At 39.0% G+C, this 22,952-nt stretch overlaps 1 protein-coding gene across 1 annotated transcript in view; it reads left to right on the top strand.

Annotated features, from left to right (window-relative positions):
* Positions 1-22,952, top strand: part of CTTNBP2 (cortactin binding protein 2) — a gene marked incomplete at both ends in the record, with an annotated part of 163,792 nt that overhangs the window by 9,576 nt on the left and 131,264 nt on the right. Inside the window, one exon of the mRNA XM_080701723.1 lies at positions 4,828-4,935. Within this exon, the coding sequence (XP_080557849.1) occupies positions 4,828-4,935 (108 nt within the window). The remainder of the gene's footprint in view (positions 1-4,827; positions 4,936-22,952) is intronic.

Genomic DNA, 22,952 nt, shown 5'->3' with positions numbered 1-22,952 from the left:
CACTAAGTAGCAGAGGCTGTCCGTGAACCTTGATCTTCCAGTCTCAGCCCACAAATGCTGGGATTACAATCGTTTACCACCATGCCTGGCTCGATATCTTCCCTTTTTGATGAATGGACCCTGGGTTAGTTTAAGCAGCCATAACAGATTTTTTTTTTTTAATGTGAGGTAAGATCCAGGCATAGTGGCAGATGCTTGTAATCTCAGTACTTGGAAGACTGGAAGACTGGGACAGGAGGATCACAGGTTTGCTGGCAGCCTCGGCAACTTACTGAGACTCTCAGCAACTACATGAGACTCTGTTTCAAAATAAAAAATAAAAAAGAACTGGGGGTGTAGCTCAGAGGTAGAATGTCCCTGGGTTCAATCCCCAGTACATATACACATCTATACATACATACATGCATACATATATCCCTTCACACATACATGTGAAGTAGGGGACATGCCAGGTTTTTTTTCACTGAGTATTCAGAAATACTTTCCCTGATACATGTAACAGGCATTCTGAGAGGTCTATGGAGTTGAAATCTAGCAGGTCTTTTTTATTCTTATTTATTTCTTAGGACCCTTTCTATCACCAAGATGTGAGAGTTGAATTTTTCTTTTTCTTTTTCTTTTTTCTTTTTTTTTTTTTGGGGGGGGAGACTGAGGATAAAAACCAGGGGCAAATGGCCTCAGAAAGTACCTAAGGCTGTCCTTGAACCATGCTCCTCCTGGCAGCCTCCCAAATGCTGGGATTACAAGCATGTGCCATGGTGCCTGGCTTGGATTTTTCTTTTTCTTTTCTCTTTTTGCGGGTCTAGGGATGGAACACAGGGACATTTGACCTCTGAGCTACACACTTCTGCCTTATTTTTTTAATTTTTTATTTTGAAACAGAGTCTCACTAAGTTACATATGGCCTCACTAAGTAGCTGGGCTGTCTGTCAACTGCCATCCTCCAGTCTCAGCCTCCGAATGCTGGGATTACAAGTGTGTGTAACCATGCCCAGCAGAATTTTCTTTTTTAATTGGTAAAAGCAAACACAATAAGAAAACTTTATCTGTGAGAGTATCTGCTGTGATTCTGTGATTTTTTTTATAAAGGGAAGGCATCATATTTTTATGGGTGCGCTGATGGAGATCTTTTCAATTGAATGGCAGTTTTGAATCTGTTCTTTTTGTTCTGTCTTTTTTGAAAATTAGATTATTGGCATAGCCTTTTATAAACATTTCAAATTTTTCAACAATTATTTTTGCTTTTGAACCAAAAATGATTTTTTCTCTGTACCTAAGTATGTTTGCACCATATGTACATCAGATAAATTGCACTGCATATGAAACAGAAGTTAGAGTTTTTAATTGGAAATTATTTTTTGCTTCTAGGCTTGCTTAGTTTTCTAAAATTACCAAATTGCTTTATATTTATACCATACCTGGGATCTTAAGATCTCTGCCATATTTTCATGCATTTCTTCTATGCTATTTTGCCAGAATAGGGGATGAAAATGTCAGGTATGGAGAACAGAAAACTGAAAATATCATTACAATATGTTATTATGGAAAACCAGGAATAGGTATTGTTTTAGAGGGTAAAAGGGGTTAAAGTGTAGGGAAAGGCATGCAGACACACTATATATTTAAAATAATATATCTTTTACATGGTGATCAAGACAGTTTTCTAATTTTTTATTTTTTGAATCTATGCATGGTGTTTTTAAATCTTTTGGTGCATTATAGTCTCACATTATAATGGTTTTCAAAGTGACAATGACATAATCTATGGTTTAGTAAGAACCCTTGTAATGATGGTGTTGGCTATTGTTTTATGGTACCAGGAATGGAACCCAGTGGTATGCTACCACTGAGCTATATCCCCAGACATTTCAATTTTTTTTAAAATTTTGTGACAGCATCTAAGTTGCCAGGCTGGCCTCCCAGAGTTGCTAGGATTGCAGGTATGTGCCATCATGCCTGGCTCTTTTTTTAAGTGAGTTTGCCTCTTGACTGCTGGTGATATATAGGAAAACAGCAACACTGGTTGCAGGTCCCACACTGAGATGCTGTTGATGGGGCAACAGGACAAGCTCTCCTGACTCTAACATGAATCAGAGTCTTGGCAATGTCTTTTATAATTTATTAGTTTTTAAAATGGAGTGCTTTGCTTATGAAGCTTCAGGGAAAGCAGGACAATAAAATGTACAATTAATTGAAATCCTTAGAACAACCAGCAGCAACGTTAATAAAACATTACCCTCTAAAGCACATAAGAATTGCAGCTTGGTCTCCCATCTCAGTAAGAAAAACCAGGATAAAAGTCTGTCTTTCATCATAGTCAATAAACCGAGTTTATTGGACTTGAGCTGGTAGATGTTTCAAAGAAATAGGCTCTTAGCCAGTATCCTACTACTCCCTACATAAAACATCTGGGTTAATAATAACAATTACCCACCTTTGTTTGGCCTTGCTTCATTTATATGTCTTTTTTTAATCTTCATGAACTTTGCAAAGTAGATGTTAGCATTTCCATCTCAAACAGAGACTCAGTTAAGTTACAGAAATGCTTCTCAAAGTGTAGTCCTTGGTCAGATCATCAGTATCAGCAGAAGCTTATTAGAAAGGTAAATTCATCCCCTCCCCCATATTGAATCAGAATTTCTTGGCAGGTAGACCTGCACTCTGTTTTTTTTTTTTTTTTTTTTAAGTAAGTCTCCAGTGATTCTTATACATGCTGAAGTTGTAAAGCGATTGGTTTATAAGACCATATGTGATAATACCATGTAGTAGGAGCAGAATTCGACACCTGGTATATTGGATTTCACTACTCACAGGGAATATCTCTAATTTAGCCTACTAAGCACAGGTATCCAAGAACTACATGTCTTTTAGGCCTGGTGTTCATTTATTTCTTCTCTTTTTCCATCCTTAGGTCCTGCCTTTCCAAGCTAGTGTCTAGTTTATGTGCAATAATAATATAATTTAAGTGGGAAGAGCCTTTAAATTCTTTCATCTGCGAGCCACCTACTGCTGGTCTCTTTCTCCTTTATATCACTGTGTTTTCTTCCAGAAGGCTCCTTTAACGTGAGATTCAGCCAGTTCTTATCATTCCTTTCCAAAGCCCTTGAAATCACTCTTGGTCTTTGCTGTGTTCACTTCTGTGTATTCACAGGGAGAGCCTGGTGTTAGATATGAAGTGCTAAGCTGGTTATTCCTGGCTGATGGATGGGGTGCACCCTTAGGGAGGTTGTGCAGGAGTGTTGGCTCTGTGTGGTTGTGGTAAAGTGTGTAGACAAGCTCAGCACTTGGCTGTGTATTCTGAGTGTACAGTTGATGGGCCCCTGATCCTCTTTGTCATCTGACTTCTCCAAGTTGTGGTTTGGTTTTATTAACTAAAAATTAGAGATGTTGCCAGGCATGGTGGTACACACTTGTAATCTTAGCAATTGTGGGGCTGAGACAGGAGGATCACAGATTTTTGGCCAGCCTCAGCTACTTAGTGAGGCCCTTTGCAACTCAGACCCTGTTTCAAAATAAAGAATAAAAAATCAGGCTGAGGGTGTAGCTCAGATGTGGTATGCCCCTGGGTTCCACTCTCAGTACCACACACACACAAAAAAATAGAGATGTTGATGTCATACATGATAGATTTGGTTCTTTGAGGATACTTTGAAAGCCATTGGGTACTAGACAGACATGAAGTAGTATTCTGGAGTTTACTGACGGACAGCTTCTGGGTTGTGTGCACTAAGACTTTGGGGGATCAAGGTGAGTTGCCTTCCCCAGGACATTGGCCGGGTTAGCTGAATATTTGTCTTCAGAGAAGGGAGAAGCAGTGTTGTGTTGTGGAGACTTTTAGGCTTTGGCCTCACCTGAGCCTGGCTAAAAACACGATAGCTGATCTTCTCTTGGCTCCATCTATAAAATGTATGTCATAAGCCCTAATTTTAGAAGTGGTTGTAAGGAAAGAGGTTGGAGTTGACAAAAGACTTGGGAATCAGTGGTTTATCAATGCAATTTAAAGCTATGAAATTGGATGTCGTGACCAGGGAAGAGATGTAGAGGGGAACGTGATGGGCTGGAGAAGCACAGGTGCTGATACCACAAAGGGTAGCTAGGCCTCCGGGAGGCCCACCTGCTCTATCACCAGGTCCTTACCTTGGCTGCCTTATACAGTACAAGAATGTAAACCTTAGATTATCCAGTCATTTTTGGCTTTTGAGGAGAAGCCAGGAATCCGTGTGTGTGTGTGTGTGTGTGTGTGTGTGTGTGTGTGTGTGTGTGTGTGTAAAACATCTTCAATTTTGGTAATGTTGGCCAAGTAGAGGAGAGAAAATCTTTTATGGCCCAAGTTACACACATCTGTGGGCCAGATTTGGATATAGGCTGCTGGCTGGTGGCCTCTGCTACAGTGTTCTATAAACATGACCTGTTATTATTGGATCTCCTGGAATTTATAATAACCTCCCAGGAGCCTTTATGTCGGCCCTTCTAAGAATACATCTGTATTCTCTTTGCTTTCCTTCACTCCCAACGTATACCAAGCCTGTTTTGATATAGACTCCAGGGACTTTAGATTTGTGCCCCATAATTTGGAGAGATTTTGAATGCAGGTGTGCAGGCAGGCTGGGGAACTATATCTCCTTAGAGGGGAGATTTGGGAGAGTAGCATTATGGTTTTCACCTCTCCTAGAAGATCAAAGCATAACTTGCTGTCAGCTAGCACCCCAGTGCCTCTTGTATTTACCAAGCCACTGGGAGAAAAGTGATCAGTGGCTTACCCATAGGATATGCTCATCTTTTTTGGAAATAGCTTTTCATTGCCTTTTTAAAAAAATTGTGTTACAGAAAAAAGAGTTTGATGTGGATACCCTCAGTAAATCGGAGCTGCGGATGCTACTCAGCGTGATGGAAGGGGAGCTAGAGGCCAGAGACCTCGTCATCGAGGCCCTGAGGGTAAGAATGATCTGGGGTTGGGTCTCCAGACTATCTTTTTCTTATCTCAAAAGGCCAGTTGTAGAGCTTCCTTAATTTTTGAATTGAATGGATTTAAAATGTTGCATACGGTTAAAATGTACTCTTTATACACTCAGAACCTTGGTAAGCCAAAAGGACACTAAAATCAGACAGTCCTTGAGATGTCAAGGACTGAGAATAAACTGTTGAATATGGGCCACTTGGGAAGTCAGCTGTATTAGTTCAGTGGTCCTTTTATGTTTCAATTAATTCCTTGATTAAAGACATATATTTTTAGAAAATGGGTTATTTGTTATTCTGCATGTATCTGAGGGCAATGAGGAAAAGTTAAATGACTCACTCATCAGCAAAAAATGTTGCTGATGATAGATCTTTTCCCTCCTATATAAATTACAAATGATTTTTTTTATTTTCAGAAATTGAGAGTTAAGCTGGGCGTGGTAGCACACACCTGTAATCCCAGTCCTTGGGAGGCTGAGACAGGAAGATCTCAGGTTTGAGGACAGCCTCAGCAACCTAGTGAGACCCTGCTTCAAAAACAAAAAGAAAGAGCTGGAGGTGTAGCTCAGAGGAAGAATGTCCCTAGGTTCAATCTCTAGTACTACACAAAAGAAAGAAAGAGAGAGAGAGAGAGAGAGAGAGAGAGAGAGAGAGAGAGAGAGAGAAAGAAAAAGGGAAAATTGAAAGTAAATGCTTGGGTGTATTTTCACAAAAAATACAAAATGGGAGTATTTTCCCATTTTTTTGTCTTAGGGAATTTATTTTAACATATGAAAATCTGTAGACTATCAATAAATTGTTGACTGTGACAAGAGCTTTGCTTGGGAAGAAGGGAGGCCAGAGCGGTTGTTGATGAAAGGCAACAGAGAAGGTAGACAGGGTGGGAATCAGGTTGTGGGGCAGGAGAAGGAGTTCCTGAATTCATGCCTTCAGTACATCTTCACAGACTGAATGTTGGTACAGTAGGTAGCGGATTACCCTTTACTTTGGTGGCAGAGAAATGGCAGAATTGTTCCAGCATCTACAAGCCAATATTAGTCAAAGGTGTTGCTTTTTGCATGAGAAGTTTTGCTAAGCAGATATTTGCACAGTTTGGTTGAGAACTGGCCATCCTGTTTCACATTAGAAACATCCATATTCCTGGATGAACTTGCAAAAGAAACGCTGAGGTAGGATATCACTAAAATGTGTGACCCTCATCTGAAGGCCAGAACAAGCACACAGCCACCTGCTGAGGTCGATAGCATAGCCTCTTGAGACCAAAAAGAAGTGGACGTCACAGCTTTACCCTGGGTGTTTTTCTCTTCCTTTTTGTGCAAAACACCAGCCCATGAATTTCCCCACTGCCCCTGTAAATGTTTGAGCATTTATCAGACTTTGTGTTTTTATACATTACATTAGAAACCACGTGTTTATCTCCTTAGTTTACTTGCAATATTATCAAATGCGAGAGTCAGAGTAAAGGCCTGCTAATGACTTGCCAAAGTGAACATTTTTCATGCACTCAAGGAATGTTAGCATTACAAGGAGCCTTACATGATATCACAGGCCACTAATTTGCATTCCTATCAGATCTAGTGTCTCCTTTTCATAAAATATGATTTATTACATTTTACCATCCTGCCATAAAATTGTGGGCAACTGCATGTGTAAGTAGATTAGAACAAAAATTAAAAATAAAACCACATTGCCACAAGATACTATGATATAAAGATAATAGGAAAACAACTTCTAACAAAATATGATGTATTTCCAGTATAAATGCGAAATCTGACTATGATGGAAGACATGATAAGGTAGGTGGCTATCTGTACCATGAGTACAATAGTCACTGAAGAATCCTGACCTGGGCATGCCATATTGTTGACTCATGGTGAAGTGATGTTTCTGAAACACAAGTGTACATTTACATAGGAGTTGAATCCCTGGAAAACTCAGTTGGCTATAGCAATTAAAACAACTTGTTTCCAGGTAAGAGGGATTACCCTCTTGGGCTGAATGTTCATGCTGAAGGTTTCTAATGAAAAACAACAACAACAACAACAAAAAAAAAAAAACGGAGGGGCATTTCAAAGTTTGGGGGAACCTGGAAGTGCTGGGGTATGTGGTAGATCCTTTTCCCTGCCCCATAAGTGCCAACTGCACTCCCAGACCTATTTTATATTTTTATTGGAAAACAGGGTCTCTTAAACCAGGGAGGTTGGCTTTGAACCTGCACGATCCTCCTGTCTCTGCCTCCCAAGCACGGGGATTACAAATGTGCACCACCACGCCCGGCAAAGCTTTTGGTTATTTTTGAAAGTTGAAAAATGGCAAATATTTAGAGGATTGTGTTTTTTTTAATATGAAATAGTACATGGTACGTTTTTATTCTTAATGTGTTTATATTGGTGCACTATAGTCAATCAGTGAATCATGTAAATGGACTATATGTGATTATTGTGTTTTTAAGAGTGAGTAATACCAATAGCTAGTCTAGACTCTGCATGGCGATTCAATGATTGACTGTTCCCTGGGGCATTTACTGGAAGTAGTTAAATATTTACTTGGGTCCCATCCTGTTACTTAGTTGCCTCTTCCTTGAGTATTCAGTAGGATGGAATTTAGTGACTGATTAATGTCCCCGAAAGCAACTGGGAGGAAGAAAAGACACAGAAAAAATTATTTTTATTTCATGTTTTGAAGTAAACTTATTCTTAAAATAAGAATCAGAATATCCTAATCATTAATCAGAATGCTACTGCTCAATGAGGGAAAAATGAATTTTTGTAAATCAAAACTAATATTTTTCTAAATTTATTATTTATTTTTGGTACTGGGCCATTCCAGCTCTGAGCTACACCCTCCGCCCTTTTTTATTTTTGAGACAGGGTCTTGCTAAGTTTTTGAGGGTCTCATTAAGTTGTTGAGGATCTTGCTAAGTTGAAGAGGCTACCCTCAAATCCGTGATTCTCCTGTTTCAATGTCCCAAGTACTAGGATTAAAGGTGTGAGCCCTGCTGCTATTTTATTTTTTAAATCATGCTATCCCGATGTTCTGGATTTTCAAGTTATCATAAAAATTATACAGATCATTGAATTAATGGCAATAGACTTTTTTCTTTCTTTCTTTTTTATTCTGAAATGAAACCCATGATCTTGTACATGCTAGGCATGTACTCTACCACTGAGATACACTTCAGCCCTTTTCATTTTGAGTTGCCCAGGCTAGGTGTGGGCACTAACTTCCTTCCTCACTCCTGAGCCTGCTGAGTTGGGGGCATTACAGGTGCATGCCAACACTCCTGGCCTGGCAATAGACTTTTCCAAACAATCCTAATGTGATTCTTGGAGGAGGTTATGATGAGACTACCATGGATATCTTGGTACTTTTATTATTTCCATATGGTTAAGATAAAAATCCTCCCTGGTATAATCATTCATAGTTTTATAGCATATAGTATTCAAAACAATTTTTAATAAGAGAAAATAATACTTTAGAAGTAGTAGTAATGGAGAACCTGAGTTTTATAAATCTTCCAAACTGAAGTATATTTTAAGTTAGTCTCATGGGAAATATTCTGCCTCATTCATACAGTGTAGGAGTGTATCTATGAGTAAACATATTTGTGTACATGAAGTCCAAGGAAGGGTACTTTGGAGTTTTAGTAGAGAATGTGATCGAGGAGAGGCAGCTACATTACCTGAAAACCAACATAGGCAGAGTCTCTTGACTTAAATTTCATTGAATATTCAAAATTTAGATATGCAGTTGTATCAGAAATCAGTAATCCAGGGCTAATTGTTTAGTCTTTAATTGGAGTCTTCTGATCTTCATGTATTTTCCCCTCTTCCAACTAGTATTCTGATCAGTATATTAGTTACAGGGAATACAGACAAGATGATGAAGATACTCTAATTATAAAATTTTAAATTAAAATTATGTGTTGTAGCCTATGTTTTACAGGGCCCAGCCTGTTACCATGAAGCATGCATTTATATCCATATCCTATCATTGAAATAGTGTCTTCCTAGGCAGTTATCTATGGATTTCCTCTGTCTTTTTTCCCCTTTAGATTAGATAATGAGAATTGACTGCTTTAGAGATATAGCAATTCTTCCTCTTAACATTTAGACAGACTAAAGCATCTGGACTTGAATTATTTCCATTGCCATTTAAAAAAATAGCTAGCTTAATGTTCCTTTAGATAGAATGCATTTATCACTCTGGTAAAAGCTGTAATTCTACTTTGTGGGAGACTGAGACAGAAAGATTGCAAGTTCAAAGCCAGTCTCAGCAATGTAGTGAAATTCAGAGCAACGTAGCAAGACTCTGTTTGAAAAACCAAAAAATAAAAAGGACTGAGGTTGTAGCTTGAGGATGGAATGCCCCTGGGTTCAATCTTCAATACAACAACAACAAATAACAACAGCAAAATAAACAAAAATCTATCAAATTATAGAATCACCAGTGTTGTGTGCATGTAATGCGCCAATAAAAGTGTGTGTGTGTCAGTGGAAGGTTATTTTTCACTCTCATACATTCTGGAGGTGAGATTCCAGCTGGGAAGGCAGCTCTATGCCAGGTGGTCATTCAACAGCCTGGGTTATTTTTGTCTTACTGTTCTCCTTAGGGAGCTGGCCTCATCTGCATGGTTAAAACTGGATCAAGGCCAGCATCCCAGTGTATGTTGAAGGGGAAAAGGAGGAAGTGAAAGGCTAGCAGCTTCCCCCTAGCACAGCTTCCTTCTCCAAGGAGCACAGAGCACAGATGTGCACTGGTGAGAACACATCTAGTTGCCTAGGAGACTGGGAGGCAGTGCTGGCTTCCCTACACTCCACTACTATGGAACAAGGAGGGACCTTAGCAACTTGTGAAAGTCCAAGAAAGAGGTATCTTCCCTAGGTTTAATGTTACCTTATGAAGCATACTTAGGTATGATAAAATAAGATTCTTTTCTTACTCCTCTTAATAAGTATTTGTTGATACTAAGTACCAGAAATAAAAATAAAATTTTCATACAAGTAGAGTTATATTATGCCAAATATTATATCTCTTTGAAACACTGCTTTAAAGTAGTACTGGCCAAGAAAATACCACATGGAAAAACCTTATTTGCTAGTCAGGCATAGTGGTACATACTTGTAATTCCAGTACTTGAGAGGCTGAGACAGGAGGATAGCAGGTTTGAGGCCAACCTCAGCAATTTAGTCAGACCTTGAGCCACTTAGTGAAACCTTGCTTTGAAAAATAAAATAAAATAAAATAAAATAAAATAAAATAAAATAGGTCTGGGATTGTGGATCAGAAGTAGAATGTCCCTAAGTTAGATTCCCAGTACCACACACACACAAAACCAAAACCAAATAAACAAAAAGGCAACTACTATATTTGTAAGATGAGTTTAAGAACACTAAGTTAAAAATTAAAATGCATGAAATTATGATACAGTGTTTTCTTGTAAAATATAGACCCCTTAAAGCTAAAAGTTAAACTGAAAACCCTAACTTAACAAATTTTATGATCCTTTCAAAACATGCCACATATCATTCTATATAGAATTGTATTCTAATTTCTGATGTACTTAAGTACTTTTTTTTCAAATTGAAATATCTTTATGGTATTCTGGCTCACTGCTGGAATCTTGAAATAGACCAGAATATATATATATATATATATATATATATATATATATATATATATATATACACACACACACACACACACAATGCTGGGGGATAGAATCCAGAGCCCCACACATGCTAGCTATTTTTTTAAATGGCAATGGAAATAATTCAAAGTCCAGATGCTTTAGTCTGTCTAAATGTTAAGAAGAAGAATTGCTATGTCTCTAGATCAGTCAACTCTCATTATCTAATCTAAAGGGGGGAAAAGACAGAGGAACTCTGTAGATAACTGCCTAGGAAGACAATATTCAATGATAGAATATGGATATAAATGCATAGCTAAGCCAAGTCTACCACGAAGCTGCCTCTCCAGCCTCAGAGGGAATCTCTTTAAATGGAATAATGCTACCACTCTAGTTTCAAAATTAATACAAGTATATGACAGAGTATTGTTTCTTCCTCAAATGAAATATCTGCTAAATACTGATGATAAATACCAGTTTATTTTTATAAGTTTCAACTAAGTGAAACATGAAGCCTATTATAGTTCAAAATTATCCTATATATGCAGGTATTTGATTGAGCAAAACCTGTGTGCGTGTGCGTGTGTGTGTGTGTGCGCACACAGGCATGCATGTGTGTATGCGCACACGTGCACAGATGAGCACATGTACATGTGCTGTCCATTTTAATTAATGAATAAATAAATTTGCTGAGCAGACTTGAAATCATTAAAATGTTAATTAATTTTTTCCCTTCCTTGTCTGCTGAGATAACATTTTTTTTTCTTATCTAAGGAGAGGAAGAAGAGTGTTGACCACTCTTTGTGTTTTTTTCTGCAAGCAAATCAGTTTTTATGAAGTACCAATAGCTGATGTTTTTTTTTTAAATGGCATTGTATTTTGTCCTGCAAGGAAAACACAGGAACTGTCAATTTTTATTTCTCTAAGAATTTTTATTTTATCTGATGAGCAATTGCCATTAGTAAAGAAAAAATAGATGAATACTACGCAAAGCAATGCTATTTTTATATATTAGTAGAAAGAGGTGAGGATGCCACATAAAGAAAGTGCTTATTATTACCATTTTTGGTCCCCTTAATAAGCAAGGAAAGCCACTGAGCAATGTGCTTGCCTATTAATACATTATAGAGATATCTATGAGGAAAATAAAGACGATGTATCCCAGCTCACTGATGTACCACTTGGTTCATATTGGGTGCAGGCTAAATCCAAGTTAAATAGGATGTAACCAGGAATATATTTTTATACCCTTTGAAGATTATGAGAATTGCACCAACCATCCAATGGGAAGCTCCTCTTTAGAATTAGCTCTGTGTGCCCTGAAAACACAGGCCATTCCTTTCAGGCATTCCTTTCATTTTAGCCCTGGCTTGTAACACTCAGAGACTAAGGTGTAATTCCTGAGTTTTTATGAAAAGTTCCTGACATTTATAATTGTGTATCTCGACTATAGGAGGAAATAAGGATATGAAGCAGTGTTCTTGAAATTCTGCTTTTCTTCTCTGGTTGTGGGATGTGGGAAAGAACATCAAGAGGGTTCTATTTCAAACTTTCCAGTTTTCTGAGTCAAAATGTACATCGTTTGAGAATAAATTTTAAAAAGAAAGGAAATGTTATATTCTGTAGCTAGAGCAGTACATGAACAGAGTGGAGGAAGAGGGGAAGGACCAGTCATCCATTCGACCGATATCGCCCCTGATGCTCTGAGCAAGCGCTGGGCCTCATGAGCAGAGCAGCAAATACAGAGTATGGTTTCTCCTGGACCCTAGACTCCAGTGGGAGATATGGCCAACAAACTGGCCAAAGAAAACTTTCAGACAAATTTTCTTTTTTCAGACAAATTTTACAGAGTTTATTTGAACAAAGGATGGTTCTTGGATAGGATACTCAGAACCACCAGAGGTTCAGAGAGTTCTTCTGGGCAGTGTGGGCAGAACAAGAAGGTAAAGTGCCAAAATCACCTGATTGGTTGCAGCTGCACATTTGCCTTCTTTGTACATGGTGGTCTGATCAGTTGACAAACTGTTATTTATTCCTAAGTTAGGTTGTCAGTTTGTTTCCAGAGTAAGTCAGCTGGTTGTTCTTACATGGGAACTCAAAAGGACAGAGGTAGCTTCACAGCAATAGCCTTTTGCTTATTTGGTTTTAAAACCAAGAAACAAGAAGACCTAAGTACAAATTATAATTATGGGAGAAAAAAATGCTGTGAGAGAGATTAAGAAATTAAGAAGGGAGTGGGATTCTAGATTGGGCCTGGGACCTTTTCTCTGAGGAGGTGGCACCCCTTGAGACTGGACAATGGAGGGCTGTCATGAACCAGTTGGAAGAAGATGGTTCAGGCTAAGGGAAAAGGCTCTGTGAGGGAAGGAGCTTGACAGATCATAAGGAGAGAGAGAGAGAAACGAGAACACAGTATGAGATCAGATGAGAACACAGATGAGGAGCCAGGCTGGGGCAGGCAGTGAAGGCCCCGGTGAGGTTGGATTTCATCCTGCCTCAGGTAGGGAGTCCTTGGCATGCTTAAGTTTGAGAATACCTGCAGTGTGCTTTGCAAACTGCACAACTATATCACATTTTACTTTTTGCATTAAGAGTTTTAAATTCTTAAATGTCAATCTTTTAAAATATGTCACCAGTTTCAAGGGGAAAAAAAGACGCGGTTCTTTGACACACCGCTGCTGGGCTGACACAGGAGCATGGGGGTGAATGACGTCAGGCCTTATGAGAGCAGGGCCTGTGCCAAGCGCTTGTAGCCATTACCCTCTCCCAAGGTGTGCAAACCTGCTTCCCCATCACTCTTGTTGCCTGGCAATGAACAGTGTTTTTCTTCATGCTATTAAAATTTAGGTGACGACAGTTTTAGTTAAGATCAATTTAAATTAAGATTGATAAAGTAAGTTCCCTGCTTGACATTTTGGCAGAAGGAAAAAAAATTCTAACTTCAGTTTAATTTTCTTTAATTCACTTCAGATAAGTTTTCATTTTCAAATGAAATGAACTTTTTTAGAAGTCTTCTTCCTTCAGAATTTAAGACAGTTGTATATTTCTAAAGATATACTTATTATAGAGACAAATTCCCTTTTAAACTTTTACATTGATTCAGGTAAATTAGCAGAAGAATTCTTCACACAGTAAGGAAAAGATCCCTTACAGGCTAGAACCCATAAGGGATCTTCAATAGCACCTGACATTTTTCTGCTTTAATATAACTGCGCTGGCCTATTTGGAGTGGGCCAGTGCAGTTTTTGTGGTCACCTAATAACCTCATACCAAATCAAATGCCAGATTGAAGAGATACTTCAAACAGACCAGAATTCTTCTGTGGGAAACAGAACTAAGTCCTCACTCAGTATTAGGCACTGTGCCAGGTATCCTACCTGTATCAAAGTGAGGTCAAATCTACTAAAATAGTGTAGATTGGAAGCTCTTAATTTACCACAGAGTACATCAGGCATGGTTTTGTATATTTAAGTCTGAGTAGTAATGTTTATGCACAGTAAAATTGAGACTCACCAAGTTGGGGAAAATGAATGATCTGTGTCTGGATGTTTAGGCATGGGGCCATTCTGCCAGCAAGGTAATCTTTCAATTCCTAGGCAAATAGGATGGTAGAAGCTTTCATATCACACCATATATGTGCAGTACACATATATGTTTTCAGTAGGTGGATTAAATAATGTTAACATGCCACAGGATCAAGCCTAGGGTCTGGAACATGCATAGCAGGTGCTTTGAAAAATATTTGCAGCTGCATCTATCTCTGTCTTTATAGAAAGATCTCCCCCAGAACACCATTATTCTTCATATACTTAGAAAGCTGTGGGACAGATGGGGGTCACCTGCTTTCTGCCTTCTGGAGTGGGTGGTTTGATCTTCTTCCACAGGGTAGAACTCACAGTCCTCAAGTCAGACTACCAGTGCCAAGTGGGAACCAATGCTAATCTTACTCATAAATTTATCCTCACAGCAAGCCCAAGGGAAGTCAGAAAGTAGGCAGCAATGTGGAATCAAATAGGCATTCTGATGGTCAGACCATAGGCTAGAAAGAGCTAGAGGTCAGTATCATTTCCATGGGCTTGCATGACCACTGTCTGGGGACTGCTAGTCAGTTTTGAGACTGCTTTAGAGAAAGAGCAGTAACTTCTGTCATGATATATACCTGAGGATTGAACCTACACCTTTAGCCTTTTTTATTTCTTATTTGGAAACAGGGTCTTGCTATGTTGCTGAAGTTAGCCTTGAACCTATGATCCTCCTGTCTCAGCCTCCCAAGTACTGGGATTACAGGCATCCACCACCATGCCTGGCTTAGCCAACTTTTTTTTTTTTTTTTTTTTTTTTGGTGGTACTGGGGTTCCTGGAAACCCTTCTACCTCCAGGCTACACTCCCATACCTATTTTTTATACATTTTTATTTGGACACAGGGTCTCTTAAGCCAGCGCATGCGGTTGGCATCGAACATGCGTGATCCTCCTGTCTTCACCTCCCAAGCGCAGAAATTACAAGCATGCGCCACCACACCCAGCTTAGTCAATATTTTCTAAAGTGAGACTACTCCTCCCTCTCAAGTAAAACTGAGGAATTTTGGAAAATTTTTAAGTGTATTAGAAATAGTATAACATGCATTGCTAATTTTTAAAAGGTGACTTCTTTTTAAGTGGTTAGGCCAGGCATGGCGGTGGGCACCTTGTAGTCCCAGGAGGCTGAGGCAGGACGATGGTCTGAACCCAGGCATTGGAGGTCAGCCTGGGCAGCATGGTCATCAGGCCTGTGAATTAATTGTATCTGCTTAGGCTCTGGCTTGTAGGTTTATCCCTCACATCTGCTTATGTAGGCACAATATTCTGCATTATGTCAAATCTTTTGATGTTTGGTGACATTATTTTCAATTTTGCCTGAATAATTCTGTTTATACCCATAGCCATCTAAAAGTTAAAACAAAAATAACAACAACAAAGAGGGAGGTGGGGGAAGTGGTTCTGTCTTCTTCAAGTGAAACAATTTCTTCTCTACTACCTTTGCCTCTGCCCCATGAATGGGGACTGTTCACAGTTCTAGTGCTGTTGCCAGCAGGTTAAACAGTACAGGGAGATGGAACAGGGCTTAACATTGTTTTGTTTTTGGTCTTTGTAAGGCATTTCTCCTATATTATCTCTTATTATCCTTTTGAAATCCCTCAAGATCGGTGATGGTACCCACTCTAGAGATGCAGACCTGAGGCTCGGGGAGTACGAGCTATTTTCTCTCTGATTCCTAACCTGCTCTCACCAGCACTCTCCCTCAAAGGCAGTGTGGGAAAAAAAATAAACAAAAACAAGTAAGGATTGTCTAAGAGCTGGGGGCCCGGCATGGATTCTTAATTTCACTCTAAACACTGCAAATTCCCAGAACAGTCTTCACACACCTGCACTCGAATATAAGTATCAGAAGCTACCCTGAAGTCAAGTGACAAAGAAATTGTCAGACTTCTATGTTTAATCATTTATTTCCTATTCCTTTCCAGCTGATTGCAGGTAATTATAAACAGAAGTAAATCCTTCAAGACTTCTCAGATCTTTCTGAATGGCAATTATGATAATATAGAAGAGCATCATTGATTATTAATGTTTTCTTTTTCTCATTAATTACCATACCCAAAGTTTGTGCTTTTTGTAATTAGGATGTGATTCTCTCATCTTCTGATGAGAGGGTACACCTTTGTGCACATCTGCAATGTCTGAATGCTGTCAGACCTATGTTTACTATAAGGAAATGCTGGAGATTTCCAAGATGGATGAGGACACGGTTGCTAAGCAATTGATCTTCCATCCTGATCCTCTTTACATATTGTAGTCATTACCGAATCTATCTCTTGTAGTTGCATTTCAATTTTTTTTAGTATTTGATTGGCTTGTTTTTGTTTCCTATCTGGAAAAAGAAACAGCAGGTAGTAAATTGAGTCATTAAATATGAATTTAGATTTTTTTCATAAAGGCTTTTGTATTGACTTCCTTGATGTTATATAATCCTTTGATTCCCCACACCCAATCAATAGAAGTTGGAGTGAAGGTGGATTACATAAAACAGGGTGATGAGAGAGGCACTACCAATGAAAACATTTTAAATAATTTGTATATTAAAATGCGATATCATTGGCCTTGTTAGAAAGCTCAGTTTCCTTTTACAACATCTAGGACAAAAAAAATCTAATATAAGCTTTATATTAGATTATTTTAAATAAACCTCTTAAGTAACCCCTGAAAGTTAACATAGAACTGAAATGATCCTCTGCTGAGTTTCCTTCCTCGCGTGGGGATATATCTGAGGAACTTGGGCTTTTTGCTGGGGAGCTTGACAAGATACTTAGATGGCACTTGTGTATCTGAAGCCACTTCCCTCATCTCTCATCTGTATCAGAGGTTCTATGTGATTTGTGCCTAGCTGGAATATGGTAATAATATGAGTTGGTGAATGAGGTGAGAGGGTAGGTTGGGCAATTAGTGGGAGAGCTTTCAAACCCCTTAATGGATATTGTTAATATGTTAAACTTTCAATGAGTATAAATTCAAACAATTGACAATTTAGAATCACTGTAGGCTGTGGGGTAGAAAACAGATATGATAAAAATAGTGTTTAAAGGAGATTATGTTAGCCACTTTGAGAAAGAGATTGACAGAAAAGGGAGAAAAGGGATTGGAAGCAGCAATTACCATTGACACTTGTTAACGTGTTTCTGTAAAGCTCGAATTCTGGATGATGGTTCAGAATACCAATGATATGTTGTGTGTGTGTCTGTGCTTGGGTAGCGGTGGTACATAACAGTACTTGAATAGACAGAGAGGACTCTCAGTAAAAAGAACTCCTGCAGCAAAAGTGGGCTTTCTTTTCTTTTTTTTTTTTTTTGGTGGTACTGGGGTTCCTGGAAGCCCTTCTACCTCCGGGCTACACTCCCAGACCTATTTTTTAACATTTTTATGTGGAAAGAGTCTCTTAAGCCAGCGCGGCTGGCTTCGAACCAGCGCGATCCTCCTGTCTCCGCCTCCCAAGCGCGGGGATTACAAGCGTGCGCCACCACGCCCGGCCTGGGCTTTATTTTCTCACTGGTGGCAGCAAGTAGTTATTTTTAAAGCAGTTTCAATGTCAGGGTAAAAACTTTATTATTTTTTAAAACTTTGTGTTTATGTCCGATGTGAATCTGTACCCAAGTTATTTAGGCCTCTGCTGCAGTTCTCCCACAACTTGTTTTAGTCCTGTCAAAATGCGGTGGCAAGTTTCTCCAGGTTGTTGTGACCCCAAAAGAAAGATTTCATTTGGAGGACTCAGACAGGTAAGGATAAAGGGGTTCACTGGGTGAGTTTACCAAGAAGGTTTACCAAGAAGGCTGGTCCAGCAGTAAAAAGCGAAAGGTCTGCCACAGGGTGAGTTCTTGTACTGTCCAAACTCCACCCTTCATGCGTAGTAATTTGAGGCAGTCGCTTCTAGGTTTCTTGCCAGAGCTTAGTGGAACCGCACTAAATTCTCCTTGTTGGAACTTTCCTGCTGGTGTGTCAAACTGTGATATAAATGCTGCAAGTCTGTAACCACAGTCGAGTGGGGCAATATCTTCCCTTCTCTCTTCTCAGGAAAACGGGTTGGATTCTCCCATCCTATTTTTTCCCCACCCTACTTGACTCTAATATAGCTACCTAAGTGTTAGTCATTCAATATTCATACATTATTTACAGAGGGTATACTATTGTGCCAGGTGTTGCTCTGGGCACTGGGAGAAACACTAGCTAATCCTGATACTCATAGAATTTAGTCTAATAATGGTCACCAACTATAATTCACAAATTTCATTCGTGATGTTACACAATAGAAGAGTACCAGGTGGTAGGATTATGTACCGTAACAGGTGGTATATTTTTCGAAGACCCTGTGTGTAAAAAATACACACATATACAGTCAACATAAAAAATAAGCAAAATATGAAGATTTAAAATGTATTTATTTATTTGTGGTATTGGGAATTGAACCCAGAGGCATTCTACTTCTGAGTTACACCCTCAACACTATTTTATTTTTTATGTTTAAGCAGGATCTCACTAAGTTTCAGAGGGCCTCACTACATAGCTGATGGTGGCTGCAAACCTGCAATTCTCCTGTCTAAACCTCCCAAGTGCTGGGATTACAGATGTGTGCCACCACCCTGGCTAAAATATATTTAATAAATGGGAAATAATTGTGTTTCTCTGGGTTGGTCTCTATCTGCTTATGCTTCCCTAGATTTTGTACAACTTCTGGAAGTTTTTTTCTTGGTGTAACCTCATCGCTCTGTCTTTTTCTGCTCTCTCCTTCCACACAGATGGTGGGCTCATGGGCTCCTTGCTTTTCAAAGCAGATGCCAGTCTTCCCTGTTTGCCATTCATGGTGTTACCTGAGAATACAAAGCAGTGTGGCTGTTTTGTACTAATAACTTTATAGAGATTTTTTTTTTAAATAACTCCATTGTATTTATCGAATGCTCAACTTCTTGGGGATTTGCCAAAACTGGTGTGGGGATCAGGCAAGGGAGAATGGAAGTTTTGTTTTTCTTGGGTTAAAATACATTCTTTCTTAGGAAACTTTGTGTTTAAAAGGATATCTTCTCGGAGCATTCAGAGCATTTTCCCTCAAGTAATGTGTGAATTTCATCATGAACAGGCTACAGGGTCCTGGCCTATAATTTTCTCTGCTAGAGAGGAGGAAGAATGCAAGGAAAAAAACCAATGTTCTTACCTTGCCTTCTTTTGCTATGTTAATCACCACAAGCCTTGGTGGTTTTAAACAATAGCCATTTACTTTGCTCACATATCTGCAACACAGGCTAGAGGCTAGAGGTCTACTTTCAAGTTGGCTCCCTTCTGTTCTGGCTATCTGCTAGGAGCTCAGCCAGGATGGCCGTCTAAGGTTTCCTTGCCACACTGTGGCTGGGATCTGACACTGAGCATCCTAACAGAAGGGAAACAGAATTTTCAGGTTCCTTAGAGCCTAGATCACAAAGGCACTTTCTGTTATATTGCTTGAGCAGTCACAAGAGCTTAGAGTCAAAGTAAAGACAGAGACCTAATCATATAGGAGGAGCAGCAAAGAGGTTGGGGATGTTTTAATATCTTCAGGAAACTGTTACTCTCATTCGCTGAGCCCCATCTACCAAGTGGGTTATCTCATTTAACCCTCCAAATATCTTTTGGAAAGAGATACTATTGTCATCTCACTTTAAGACTCACGGTAAGTACTGTGTTCTATGTCACAATGGCTAACAAGTATCTAGGAAAATTTGGACCACTGTCTTTCTGACTCCAAGTGCATCTTCTTAACCACTCTTATATAATCTAGTGGAAGAGCAGTACATGCTAACTGATGGATATAATACAAGGCAGGCTTGTGTGAGTGCCATAGTAAAGCACAGATGAAAGCATTCCAGTGCAGATGAACTGTGGGTGGCTTCTTAGAAGATGCAACCATTTTGTTGCCTTTTAAAGACTGAGTACCTTAGAGTACAGAGCAATGCAAAGTGTATTTAAATCAAAGGCAGAAGGGGCTCAAGAACTGTGCTTGCTCTGGGCACAGAGGTAACTGATATGAGTGAGCACAGGTGCCGGGGCTGCCGGAGCAGGAGTTAGGATGAGCTGTGTCCAGGAGATTTGGTATAGCAAGCTAAAGCATTTATATGCTTAATATGATAGGGCAGAGTTCTTGAAGATTATTATTCAGGGAAATGGAAAGATCAGAGGCACCAGTTCTCCCAGCTTGGTTTCCAATAGAAGACTTGAGAAAAGGCTAGCCAATGGGTGGGTGTCTCAGGACAGCTCCTCCAAAAGTCATCATCAAGGGCCTCTAAGTGAATCAGCCCAGATACATTCTCAAAGATGCCTGGGAAAATAATGGTAAAGGTACCTTCTTGACTTGTTGGAAACATGAATTCGTGAGTTATTAAGATGTGTTCATTAAGCTAATATGCTATTGTAGGTGGTATGATCATCTTTATTTACTTCCATAACTGTTCCACATAGGTGTTGCAGTGGAACATAAACAGCAATAGAGAAAAAGAAGAGATTATACAAATTAGGGACTGGAGCCAGTGTTTCATATCTTTTAGTTATGACTATTTCTTTTTTTTTTGTGGCACTGGGGTTCCTGGAAGCCCTTCTACCTCCGGGCTACACTCCCAGACCTATTTTATATTTTTTATTTCTTTAGAAACAGGGTCTCTTAAGCCAGCACAGCTGACTACGAACCCGCGCGATCCTCCTGTCTCTGCCTCCCAAGCGCAGGGATTACAAGCGTGCGCCACCACGCCCGGCCTATGACTATTTCTTTTAATCATACTCCTCTTTTGTTGAGGATTTGTGCAAAAACCAGAATTTGAAATGCTGAGTCAATGCAAAAGGTTTGGGGTTTTATACTTCCTGACAGGGAAAATAAAACAGGAACAGGCTGACTTACATGATTTGTGTTGTTTTTAAGACCATTGCAATGACTTCCTCAGGAAAGGCAAACTCCTCTGGGTACGGAGGTCTAAAAGGTCTTCTGTGCCTATTCAAATTGGATGTGTTGGGTGATATGGTTGGTGTTGTTTTCAACAATACCCATGCTTTATGGGTGCTTTTGTGTACTATTCATGGACATAAGTGAGAGGTAGGATGCTTAGGCGAGGTGAAGGCACAGGAAAGGCCATGGGACTTGGGGAGGGGAGCTGAACACTGTCTGCTAGGCACAGAGTCTTCAGCAGATCATCTGAGCAAACAGATGGGCTGTGTGACCTTCAAACAACTTGCCAGTACAATTTCATATTTTTGGTAATGTTTCCTAGTTTAATCATTTTATGTTCCCCACTTACACACTGAAAATGTATATCATTTATATTCAAATACAGTTAGGCAAAGCAGTATCTGCAAATATTTGAACACGGAACAAAACCATAAATACAGTTATATCAATGTTTTTGAAAGAAAATAAGAGTTGATGTCAAATAATTTTGGCTCAGAATAGTTTTTTCCAGGATGGATTGTGACTGTCTGTGATGGAAATGTTTTTATGTTATGAATTTTTGAATACATTTTATAGTTTAGGTACTGTTAGTTGAACATTAGGCAAGAGTTTTCTATATCTCTAAAATAATTTTGCCAGATATTTCCTCTAATCACATTTATTTTAATTTGGAAGTTCGTCACTTTGAAAGCTTAATCAGTTTTCGACATGCTTGTTTTTAGACTTGCAAACTCACTTTACAGTTCTATTTTTCATTGCTTTGAAAATCAATTTGCACTACATTTTTTTTGCCTGGTGCTTGTCAAATGACTTAAAATTTATAAGCATGCTGGGTGTGGTGGTGCACGCTTTTAATCCCAGCATTTGAGGCTGAGACAGGAGGATCATAGTTCACGGACAGCCTCAGCTACTTAGTGAGGCCCTTTGCAACTCAGTGAGACCATGTTTCAAAATAAAGAGTAAGAAATAGGGCTGGGGGTGTAACTCGAAACTAGAATGCCCCTGGGTTCCATCCCCAGTACCACAAAAAATATAAGCACTTTGGTAGCCCTGTAATCTAAAATTAGGTTGTTCAGCTCTTTCTTCCTACCAGAGAATTGTACGTGGTCTTTTGTAAGGCTTTATTCTACATTTCTGTGGTATCTCTAGGGTCTCAAATGGTCTCTAAGTCAATTTGTTTTTAAATTGTAACCAACCAAGTATAACTTTTGGTAAATATTCACTACCATTTTTGCTTTAGAGCAAATTAAGCCATGCCTTTAAAATGAGAGTATTTTCATGAGAGGATATTAAATTACATAAATAGTTTTTTTTAAAAAGTCACAATATTTGAGAGGCTAGCTTTTAAATTGGTACATAAGTACCTGAGACATGAAGATTACCCAATAACAGCAATGGAGAGCTTTGAACATTTTTATTTGCAAAAATATTTAGATAATCTAATGTTTGTCAGTTTTGTAAATTGCACCAACTTGCCTAACTGGATATTCAATTGTCTCTTCGTTAATTTTCTTCTTAACTATATCGATAGCATTGTGTGATCGTTTAAAGTCACATTGCATTTTCTTCCTTTTTCTTGTACATGGTCTTGGGTGCCCAGATGGGATTTGACTTTCTCTGTGACCTTAATTTTCTCAGTAACAGCCGAGTGACCCTAATTTCCTAAGTAATAGATGAGTTTTAGTTCTTTATCTACAAGAAAGCTATATTTCCTTTTCTTCATGGAAATACATATCATTTAATTGCTAAATTACTGAATTCAAAGTTGTCCATGCTGGGCATGGTGGTTCAGGCTTTTCATCCCAGCTACTCTGAAGGCTGAGGCGAAAGGAATATAAATTCAAGGCCAGCCTGGACAATTTAGCAAGACCTTGT

The sequence above is a fragment of the Muscardinus avellanarius genome (assembly GCF_963383645.1).
Source record: "Muscardinus avellanarius genome assembly, chromosome: 9".
NCBI classification, from domain to species: Eukaryota; Metazoa; Chordata; class Mammalia; order Rodentia; family Gliridae; genus Muscardinus; species Muscardinus avellanarius.
Note: the sequence above shows the minus strand (reverse complement) of the source record. Positions and strands in the feature narration are given on the sequence as shown.